At 38.5% G+C, this 12,155-nt stretch overlaps 2 protein-coding genes across 3 annotated transcripts in view; one reads left to right on the top strand and one right to left on the bottom strand.

Moving 5' to 3' along the window:
- The window catches only part of LOC126260878 (dnaJ homolog subfamily C member 7), an 84,216-nt gene extending 73,762 nt beyond the window's left edge, over nt 1–10,454 (bottom strand). The window contains exon 1 of the mRNA XM_049958319.1: nt 10,326–10,454. Coding sequence (XP_049814276.1) covers nt 10,326–10,402 — 77 coding nt within the window. The 5' untranslated portion in view covers nt 10,403–10,454. The remainder of the gene's footprint in view (nt 1–10,325) is intronic.
- Nucleotides 10,455–10,517: 63 nt separating this feature from the next.
- Nucleotides 10,518–12,155, top strand: part of LOC126260879 (cyclin-Y) — an 84,750-nt gene continuing 83,112 nt past the window's right edge. For both annotated transcript variants that reach the window (XM_049958320.1, XM_049958321.1), the window contains exon 1: nt 10,518–10,889. The gene's annotated coding sequence lies outside the window, so the exon portion shown is untranslated. The remainder of the gene's footprint in view (nt 10,890–12,155) is intronic.

The following is a 12,155-nucleotide window of genomic DNA, read 5'->3' as shown; positions in this document are numbered from 1 at the left end:
ACTGCTGTTGAAGCGCCTTGGCAAAGTAAATAATTCTAATGAAATTAAGGATCTCGAAAAAACCACTACGAAACTGTATAAGAAAGAGTTGCAATTGGTGAAACAAAGATGCAACACAAATCTCATAAAAATAGTAAAAACTAATGCAAAACATCCTGGTCAGTAATTAATACTGTTAAGGGTGAGGTCAGAAACTTTGACAAGGCAGTCCCAATACCAGCACATACAATCAACAAATATTTTGTAAGCTGTGCTGATGATATCAAAAAGTTGATAAGTAAACCCAATGTAACATATATAGATTATCTTAAAAGTGCAAACCTAAATCATAATAGGGCCAGATCATCATTGAAACACTTTAAAGAGGTATGCCAACATGAAGTTCTTAAAATAGTCAAAGAAATGAAAATTTCATACAGTACAGATATTTTTAATATGTCAAACAATCTATTGAAAGAAATCATACATTACATTGCAGCATAATTAACGTATTCTATAAACCTGTATCTCATAGAAGGGGTTTTTCCTGATCCTCTCAAACTATCCAAGGTGACTCCATTCTTTAAGAAGGGTATCAAATCAGATCCTGCAAACTACAGACCAATTTCACTAATTCCAGTACTAGGAGAAGTCTTTGAAGGCATAATATATCAGCAGATATATGAATACCTAGAACTAAATGATATGTTAAGTGCATCACAGTTTGGTTACAGAAAAGGAAGGTCAGCTATACATGTTATAGAGTTCTTAGAGACATTTTAGCAGCATTCAAGGACCATGCTCACACACAGGTAACCTTATATGATCTGAGCAAAGCCTTTGACTGTGTTGACCACTCACTTTTGGTCTCTAAACTTGAGTACTACAGAATATGTGATAAAAGTTTAAAACTCATCAAATCATACCTCAATAAAAGGAAACAGGTGGTGAGTTCAGGAAGTCATCTGTCAAACACACTCGAGGTTCAACACGGAGTGCCGAAGGGATCTAAATTGAGACCACTTCTCTTCCTTGAACACATAAATGACTTACCAGGAAATAGAGATGTAAAGATGTATTTGTCTGCAGACGATACAATTTTTCTATCTGCAAACCATAAGTATTTGATAACCTTGTAAGTGGTATGAAATTGGCTAAAGAAAATGCATCATCATGGTTTAATGCAAATGGTTTAGTATTAAATGAGGAAAAGACTCAGAATATGTGGTTCAGTCTATCAAAGACTACAAAAATAGAAAAACAAAAGGCAAAGTTTTTAGGTATCATACCTGACAACAGTCTAACATGGAACTCTCATGTTGATCACATAGTGGTTAGGTTGTCAAGAGTTATATATTTGAAGAGACTGATGTGTTGTGTGACGTTTGAGTATGTAAGGACAGCGTACTTTGCCTATTTTCAATCTGTTTTAATGTAAGGGTTAATACTCTGGGGAAACAGCAGAAAAATAAATGAAATTATGGTGATCCAGAAGAAAGCAATCAGAGTAATGGCTAAGGTAGATAATAGGACACATTGTAAACCACTGTTCATTAAATATAGAATTTTAACAGTTATTAACTTACATATTCTTGACAGCATTAACTACATACTTGCTGAACTACCTAATTTAAGTGTAACAAATCAAAGGCATGACTACTATACAAGAACTGCTGTTGCCACAAAATAGATTTGCTAAAACTAACAATAGTCATATGGCAATTAAAATATATAACAAATTGTCTAAGAATGCGTCAATCAAGCCTGTCAAATTATTTAAAGAAAATGTACATAACTTCTTGTTAACTAATCCATTCTATTCATTAGAGGAATTTTTAGAAATGTCCAGTATCAACTTAAATATGTAAAAATTTATTTTGTGAAATTAATAGGTTAAGTGAACTGACGAAGTCTATTGCATGTAATAATGCTGAATGACCAATAAAGAATCTGAATCTTCCCTCTATCTCCATCCCAAAAAACTGGCAATTTCACTGTTTCACTTTCAAACACTTTCTTTCTTTCTTTTTATTTAGTCTGTTAGTAGCCTCAAAAAAGGCTTTTAGAAGAGCAGTTATGGATAAATAAATGACATCTCAAAATGTTAATGAAAATCTGACAAAATCTAGCTGAATCAGCAATGAATTATAAGGGTTTCACTGGATGTGACCGCCTACGAGAGTTCAGGACGGCCAAGTGGCGAGTCAGTGGTGACGACCTGTTTCATGCCCAAAGTGTCAATGAGACAACACCCAATTAACATCCATTTATTGACAAGAGTTTTACAGTTATAGTCTCCTCTTCAGCATGGCTTGGTAGCAGTCTTGCCATGTCCACATTGCAGGAAAGTGCCGATTGGCACATCAGTGCCTACCACGGCATCTGCAGTTTAGACCAGGGGGCTGTCCCATGGTACAACTGGTAAGATGGTGCCTACAGAAGCTCTGCTATGGAGCGGTGGCACTAGGCGCCCTACTCCCAACTCAAACAGTTTGCAGTCAGTCAGATTCATTCTCAGGAGATCTGCCCTCTCCTCTCTTCAGTCAGTCACACCACTATGACTGGCAGGAATGGGAGCTCACAAAGTCTCCCCCCCCCACACACACACACACTTTTCAGATTCACTTAAAACACTTCACAAAGGATAGGCACCAAGCACTTTGGGGTCTCCCAGCCAATAATGCCAAATGGCTATTTTTGAAACAATAAAGGTTGAATGCATGCGAAATGGAGCACAACTGCATGCTATTTTTTAATGCTGAAGTTCTAGAGCTGCTACATAATTACTCGTATTAAGCAAAAGTAAATAGCGGCAACTTCATAACAGATGGGTTAATTGAAGAAACATATTATAATATCCTTAAAATTAACAAAAGGATCAATGAATAAGCTCTATCACCAATTGGGTGTTGGTTGGGGATACAGTCAACTTCCAATTATTTACCGTTTCAAACTCAGCAAAAGATTACTTTACAGTGTTTGACTGATGTCATAAAAAGCGAAAGGAACTATCAGAGGAACTTGTGGTTAATTTGCAATTCATGAGGAAAAAAGGAGATTGAAAATGAGTTAATTTTTATAATTTGAGACAGGGAGGGAAATCAAGAATTACGTCACTATGCAAGTTGTTTATCATGGCAAGAAAATCAGGATATGGCTTTCTGGTGATGAATGACTGTCATCAAAGATGAATAGAAGTTGAGTTGGGTGTTTGATGTAATGGAACATTTGCAAGCTGATGGCTACAATGTATATACAAAGAAACGTCAGCAATGATGTGCACAGCAGACGAACATGCTGACAGGCTAAATTTTAAATTTGGCCAAGAAATTCTTGAAGAGAAGGACAAATTTTGTTATCTCTGAAGTAGACTATATACAGGAAGAAGCAAGGTAGCAAGGTGTGTGCAAAATAAAAGGACTTTCTTTGAAAAAATATCTGCTAACATCCAATAATATAGACCTTGAGGTCAGGAAAAAATTCATGAAAAGTTAGGCTGGGAGCTCTGTATGGGCGAAGACATGGACAATGAAATAGTTATTATTAAATTAAACTGCAATAAAGCTTTTACACTTCTGTGGTAACATACATTTTCAGTTACACACATTACACTTTTAAAGGAATGCCCTGCTTTCAGGCTCACACACACACACACACACGCAGTTTCATTGTCCTCGCACTGCAGCTCTATAGGCATAAAGGGTTAAGTACGGAGGAAAGGGTGAGGGGAGAAAGGAGGCAGAGCATGAGATGCAGCATTCATTTCAATACACTTAATTTTATTAATTGAAATTAAATTCTATTCATTCTGAAATTATATATACAGGGGGTCCATAAAGTCCCTTTACAACTGCAAAATTTTATTACAGCGGCAGTTGTTGAAATATTTTAACAAAATTTCTTTTATTGTAATTACTGTTTACTAAAGTTTTTATATATACTAAAATTTTGTGTTTCAGATACTCTGTTGATGGAAGGAACTGAATCTCTATAAAATGGCAACTCCTCAAAAGAAGGCTCAATGTGTGTCCTGGTTTATTGAGAGGGACAGTATTGGATAAGAGGAGGAGCGGGCGACCAAGAACTTCCGAGGAAAACATCGATCGCGTTTTAAATGTCTTTGCTCATTCACCTACGAAGCCCATCCGCACTGCTGCCAGACAGTTGCAACTACCACATTCAACTGTGCATAAGGTCCTCCACAAGAACTTACGGTTGTACGCTTACAAAGCGCAACTCTTACAGACACTTGAGCCAAATGACAAGCCAAAACGGACAAAGTCTGCACTCAACATCCTGGAAAGCCTTTTGGAGGATGAAGCACTCCTCAAGTGAGTTTGTTTCAGTGACAGGGCCACTTTTCATGTTTCTGGGACATTAAACAGATACAGTGTGAGAATCTGGGGATCTGAACACCCCCAGGTTAGTAGGGAGCTTCACTGGGATAGTCAAAAGTGAGTGTGTGGTGTGGAATGATGTGCAACTGAATAATTGGTCCATTTTTCTTCAATGAATCAACAATTCTTGTAGATGTTTACCTTGACATTCTGACTGAATGTGTAGTACCACAACTGATTGACTTACAACCATCATTTTCCAGCAAGATGGTGCACCACCACATTGGGGACTGCATGTTCACTGGTTCCTCAATGAAACATTTCCAGGCAGATGGATTGGGAGGAATGGGCCAATTCCTTGGCCACTGCATTCACCAGATATAACTCCCTTGGACTTTTTTATGGGGGTATGTAAAAGATATCATGTATCAGACACAGATGTGGGACATTGATGACTTGAAGCAGCAAAGGATTCATAATGCCATTGCCACCACTGATAACACTACACTACAGCGAACTTGCCAAGAAATCGAGTAGTCTTGATGTGCTTCGTGCAACTAAAGGTGCCCATTTAGAGGTCTATTAAACAGTATCAAAAAAAACTTTTATAGACACTGATTGATATAAAAGAAATGTTGTTAAAATATTTCAACAACTGCCATTGTAATAAAATTTTAAAGTTGTAAAGGGACTTTATGGACACCCTGTCTATATCTGTAATTAGCATCATGAGTTATGACAACATGTTGCTGCAGCCAATCCATGTCCAACTGCTTGTTTTAAAATGCATTATTCAGTTATCAGTCATCTGGATGACCTAGATAAGAGTGTTTTGAATACTGGCCACAACTACTGAAACTGCTGTTGCTGCAGATATGTTGATTCAGTACTTTAGCTTCCAAACACATTTAGACTGCAATGTCAAATTATGACCATGGAACAAAGGTAAAAGATGAATCTGGTTGCAAGGGCAATGAGTCAGTGGGAGAATCCAATTCCAACTGTCTGTTTTGACCTGTGACATAATGGTGTTGTGGTGTGTAATGTCACTACGGTGTGTAATTTTTGAGTTGGTTGTGTTTGTAGACATTGTGTAGTTGTATCTGATGTCTTCTGGTGGTGGATGTGGACGTGTTGAGTTTAATGGGTGGTATTGGGTTCATCTGAGTTCTGGTAGTCATCACGCAAATTGGTTTTGAGTTTAGGTACTTGGTGTGATAACAAGTGTTCTCGAAGCATTTTCTGTGAGTTCAGAGTTTTTGTCTATTTGTATATTTGGCACTTTCGTTAGGTATGATTAGTCTGGTGCTTGTTGTGCACAAAGAAGTCTAAATTTTTGTTATTGCTTATTTATTAGGAATGGATATGACAGTGAAGTTCATGAGTGTATGACCACATTCTGAGATAGGTGGTGATACGATGTCTGTCATACAATTGCTACATATGTTTGGTCTTATTACTGAATATGGTATGCTGGTTGTGTTTTAACTGATGTAGTGAGTATGGGGTATTTGAATTTGTGAGTTGTTGGGGTTTTGGATTCATTTTTCATAGTTTTATAGTTTATTGGTATCAACAGCTGCAGTTAAGCTATGTAAGTTAAGGGATATGGTTCAATCATTAAAATCCCAGATGATAATGGGTGGACAGCACATCTGCAGTGATGTGCAATCCCTCTTTTCAGTGTGCTGAAGCTCATACTACAGCCTTCACAGACAGGTACTATCCCTAAAACCTCATCTCTCCTCCATTCCTCTACATTTAACTTGTTCTTAACACTAGTCCATGCATTGCAACAGCCATAAATGAGGCTATAAGTACTATAGTGGCCTAACCCAAGCACGCTGGTTTGTGGGAATGGCCATTGGAAGATATTGACATTTGCAGAATTGATATGTAATGTAGTGATTGCAGCGTTTAGCAATGATTTGTGGAATACATAACGTGCTATGGTGTCCAGTAATTGGCTATACATGGAATGAACTGTAACAGTGTTTTTAGACTGGTCTTTTTCTTTTTGTGGATTAGGCCACTACCGTTTCGGCACACTTGGCCATAATACACGAAACATGTGGGATAGGCCATTATTGCTTTACACACTGTAGTCAAACATTGGACAAGATACACATGAGGTGTTAATGTTCATCATCCGTATCATCATTTACAGGAATTGTGTCACTACACGGCTGTGCAGATGTCTTCAAGTTATGGTAATAACCATGGTACACCAGGGGTACGAATTGCAGCAAGGTCATTAATCATCTTTTTCAATCCACTAATAGCATTTCCATTGGGACATAGTATGTCCAGAGTCTCAATTACTTTCGACCCTTGTATAGCAAAACTGACATCAGCAAACGGGACATCTGGCTCATTGGAGTACTTATAAAACATGATATGGGGGAGGATGCTTTACACTGAAGCCACCGAATATGGAGCCATTGCATTCCGGTACTTTGTGTCGACACTTTACGGTTAGGTTATGTATGTTTCTCTCTAAACATACTGTGGATATGAAATCATTCCTTGTCATTGGTATAGCGGCGAAGGGTGGTTGTTTTCGTGAAGTGATAATGACATTAATCCAGTCAGAGGGTGTGTATATGTTCGGGTGAAATTTCCTGTTCTTCGTGATACCGAATTCCTGGGCACATGGTAGGTATGAATGCCCACTGATTAGGAATTTATGGTGGATTACTTTTGGTGTGAAGTCTGCATGCAGAACCATGAATTTTTATATTCTGATTTTGTCCGCCACATTGATCTGAGCAGATAATCAGTCATTTTGTTTGGACATTATATTTAATGTAATGCGGGAGAGACAATCCAATTTCTTGTAGTCCTTGGGATGCTTTGCCCTCACTCCATACATACATGGTAGCTTTCTTGGTACACAGATCGTGTATTCCAAGGCAATATGTCCACAATTGCCGCTTGTAGTAACAGATACCTGTCAGTAAGTACCAGTGTCAGTATAGTCCTCATCAAATTGAAGGCAATCATGGTGGCATCATTGTTCTGATGCCATCCTTCTGCTGGATCACAATGCATTCCCGTCCGCACGCTCTCGGCCTTTCGTTGATGCAACTCTCTTTCACATTCCCATTTCCCCTTCTCTTCCACAGTGTCGGCTGCAGCATGTTTGATGTTACAGAGGTCACATTTATGGCAGAAATCACTTACAGGAGGATGAAAAGAGAGATTAAATCTTGTATTAAATACCTGACCAAACATGTAGTATGAGACTGGATCATCATGCTCAGCTTTATATAAATGGTATAGCTTCCCCATTCTCAGGTCTGGTGACAAATACTTCCGATCCACTGTTTCATTCATTCGTGCATAATAGCTCTGTTATGATGGAAACCATTTTATGAAGTTCTCTACCGCAACAGTCTTTGCTATTGGTGTTTTGTTTTTAGCAATGCATGCGCCTCCCTTGTCGATGGGTGGGGGTCTGGTGCTACACTTTGTGCAAAAGAATCCTTGTAATCCTACCATCTGATATCTGCAAAATGTTCTTTAAGAACATTTTACATACCTTCACATCCACTCCCTCTTCATTCTGGAAATGGTATAGGCGTGTTGTAGCTCACCGCGACTCTGTAATATCAGAGGAATACGTGTGTGCCGCAGGGACTACCTTCACCATAGCAAAAATGTGTGCCAACTGCAAGGCGAAACTACTTAATGCATAGAATGAGTCAAGCAGATGTTGCTGGTGTTCAGGTGAAAAATGTCGACCACATTCCCTCAGACATGTGCATGCTCCGAGGGTGGGACGATTCTTTGGCACTTCATTTCCCTTCACGCTAATGTATTCTTCCCCTTTTGATCACTTTTCTGTTTGAATGTACCGCACCCACAGGTGTGCATTCCAGACTCATTTTCTTCCTCATTGCAGTGCAATTATGGTACCAGTGCTACGATCCCCTCCGATACGTCCTTGGTTGACATAGTGGGTGTGGTATCCTTCGATGTATTGGGCAGATAGGGCTCTGCTAACATGACACGTAACTCATCCGCTGCATCACTTGCATGCTGGCTGAATTGGCCAGGTGCACATTCTATGTCTAAGGCATCGGTCGTAGTGTCCAATTCAAATAGGTCTGAAATGGAAATGTTCCTTATCTGCACCGGTGTCCATATAAAATTGTACGAGTCCAACAAGGGACTACGTCGCAATGTGGCTTTGACATCATCACCGGGGCTACTGCACATGATGTTCCTTAGTACACACACACACACACACACACACACACACACATGCACACTAATGACCCTTCAGCGGCATAAGTCACTATAGCGCCACGTTTCGTATGGCACTGCACGGTGCATAAATAACATCTGACACTACCACATTGTCCATGATGTCCAAATACATGTCTGGTGTAATGGTACAGCGTTAAGTGATGTTCTGTGTGAATATCTCATTTTTCCAAAAATGTGGTTTAGACCACTATTGCACTAATAACCTCAAATATGGTTTCTAATCTGTATTTATTACTCTTTGAAGCATGTTGTTAAAGGGGACTGACAAAGAACAGATGGATTAACCAACTGAGAAATGAAGGACTGGAGTCAATAATTAATGCCTAATAAAGACTAGGAATGAGAGAGACCAAATGAGGCAAAAAAAGTTTCAAATGAGTGAAGTGCTGAAAGAAAGCATAAGCTTTCCACAAATACAGTTAACAGTTGCAGATCTAACACTTCCTCTGGTTAAGTTTTATGCTGTCTCTTTATATTGAAATATTTGGTGTGTGTGTGTGTGTGTGCGCGCGCGCATGCGCGCGCGCCACAACACACAAGCTATAGGCAATTTACTAATCGTGACATTTTCACAACACTTAGAAGCTGGTAAAACATGTCTTGGATAAAGTGCGAAGGTGAGGATTATGGAAGGGGCATTAACAACTAGTGAGTGAGGTAAGAAACTATTTAGGTGCAGGAAGTTAAAAACAGGTGTGAAAACTGTTTTATGAAACCTATTTTGTTAGAAAACTAAATGTTTCAGATAACTCCTGAGTATTCTTAATGCAATGTCAATGTATTCTGCCAACATTTGAAATTGTTCAGGCTATCCATAATACTTACAACCATACTGATGACAGCATTGCGAGTGTGTGGGGGGGGGGGGGGGGAGGGAACAAAATTGACAACTAGCCAAACCCTATCATGTTCTTATTATTCCCTCACTTTTATAATTGGTGAGTACACTGTTAATAAATCAGACTCTCAATTTCATGAGAAGAACACTCACAAATATTCATTCATACCGCCCACATCCGCCCTATGAAACAAACACCTGATCAAATAACATGCTTATACATCACACCACAACAATGTTTTTTCTTCCAATAGTATTCCTTTGTCTAGCATCATGCAAAGTACAGAATTTTAAAAAAATTTAGCCTAACTACTTCTCTACATTTTACACAGACTTATGATTAATTATCGACGAATGCAGTTTTTGTGGCGTGGGAGAAAAAAGGTTACTGGAGAGTGAGTACATTGAAGTCTGTTCTACATAACGTGAAATTCAACATTAGTTAAAACTACGTGTAAATTCTGTTTTCTTAAGGGATTTTGTTACAGGCGGAAAAAAAAGGGCTGCCAATATCTACAGTTCACCCCCAGGATTTTTTGATTTTGATTAATAACTAAATTTTAAAACGCAGTTAGTATTACAACATTACAGCATATAACTACGTAACTCTACATTGATCCTCGACAGTCGTCTCTCAGCTGGTAACAGCATTACAACGAAACAACATCGACTGAGCAGTAGACAGTACTTTTTCCAGACAGTTTTAGTAAGCTGACTTTTCTCCTGAACGATTCACAAATTAGAGAGCGGTCGGGAAAACAGAAAGATTACTTGAACGTTGCACAATTCGGTGCGTTGTTTTGTGCCATATACGCCTAGTCTCTGAACAACTGTAATATATTTTATGCACTTAACATTCGCATAACGCGAGTCAGACTAATATCACAAATTCCACTTACTCCTCTTCATTATGATCTATAATTTCCGGTGCACTTTCTGTTGGTGCCATCTCCAAATCAATCAATGTATCAGCCATGTTGCCCACTAGAACGCCAAGCTAGCAGAACACAATCCACTGGCAGTTCACGAATAGTATCTCTGGCAAGAACGGCCAAAGAAGTAGGTTTATATAATATTTCACACAATGGCCAATCAAAATCATGCAGTGGTATGTACAACTGTGGCTGGGTGGCAATGGCTGCCAAAGAAAGTTGTCGGTGTGGAAATACACAGTAAAGTTGTAGTAGGTGCGGGATGAGTGATGTCGGAGTGTTACAGGTTGTTTACACCAACACAATAGTTATTTACAGTGTTTAATATTCAAGCGGTCAGTAACAATTTAGATATAAGAATGACGTTTGAGACCATGCCGGCAACCTAATTTTAGTGAGTAGGCGTAGTCCAGGTTTATGGCTCTGGATGCATGTGTACAGGGACATAAACGGGTGGTATCGGGGTCTGTGTTGCAAGTGTCAGTTTTGATAAAGATGATTTCATCAAATCACAGATATGAGAACGCAAAGGTAAGTGAACAGTTACTAGGACACTTGTTATTTTTTAATTATGGAAGCCATAAAAAGCAAGTTAGTGGTTTGATATATTATCTTCATCTTCGTTTTACCCACTTTGTAAGTTCCCTACTTTAAAGTGTATCACATCCTTCACTAAGGAATGTTATGATTGCAAATTCAATGTCTCATGTGAATTATTATCTCAACCAATAGGTGCATAGACATCCATATCAGTCTACATAATAAGGTTGCATCACATCATGTTTGTTCTTTCTTTTTAATGTACACTCTCCTCCTGAATGAGACACTTGTTTGTAAAGATGTTTTGTGAATCGATATTTGCAATTGCATCCTATGTTACATGTACAGTTAACCCCTATCAGTTTGTTACTTTGTTGGTAATCGTGGAATCATAAGTTTTTGCATCAGTAGTATACAGTATTCCAACACAGTCCAGTAGTCTACTTATTAGTACACATCGTGCATTACAATTTTCTTTATTGCCATACATCCATCTTAACACCCTGGGTTGGGTGGAATGATACTGAATGTTTAAGTTTTTTAAGGTAGGCTACCAAGCAAGTAAGAGATGACAAGCCTAATTATTTTAGCCCACCTTAAATAGGACAGTTACAGTATGTTATGCTAGGTAGGCTATTGACAGACTTATGACCTACTTTCAAAGCCTAAGACAAAAAGAATATTATTTAACCTCATTGCCTTGGATGGGAAAAAAGTATTGGTCTCATGACTCACATTTGCAGTTTGAACAATGATGATGTCTGTCCAAGAAGCTAGTCAGGCAGTTTGTTTCCACAATACCAATGTGTCAGAAAATGTAGGCATTATGTCATTGACACCCACATTTCACTCTAGCCTAAATGTGTATAACCTATATATGGCTTTCTTAGATAGTGAGATGTGCATCACTCCATATTGAACTTTTCTCTCCCCCCCCCCCCCCCCTGCAATGAATTTATAGGTTTACATGTTCCGTAGTTAGGTTTCCTTGAAGAAATGTTCCAAATCTCAACACTGTAAGTTAGATCTAAAGTAGGTATTGATGAAAAGAGCTTCAAAATTGGTTCTAATGTGTTAGACTTGCATTTCTTCAAATTCTCATGAAAATCCTGGTTGTGATATTTTTCGTGCAACCAACAAGAATGCTTGTCTTTTTGAGTTTCGGCTTTGATATTTGTTTGTTGTGAAGTTACTAATTTAGGAGTAGTTGATAGTAATTGTATCTCCCTCATTTCCTCTTTCCCTCCAACAGGCAAT

Source organism: Schistocerca nitens, chromosome 5 (assembly GCF_023898315.1).
Source record: "Schistocerca nitens isolate TAMUIC-IGC-003100 chromosome 5, iqSchNite1.1, whole genome shotgun sequence".
Taxonomy (NCBI): Eukaryota; Metazoa; Arthropoda; class Insecta; order Orthoptera; family Acrididae; genus Schistocerca; species Schistocerca nitens.
The sequence above is the reverse complement of the archived record's forward strand: the minus strand, read 5'-3'. Positions and strand labels throughout refer to the sequence as shown.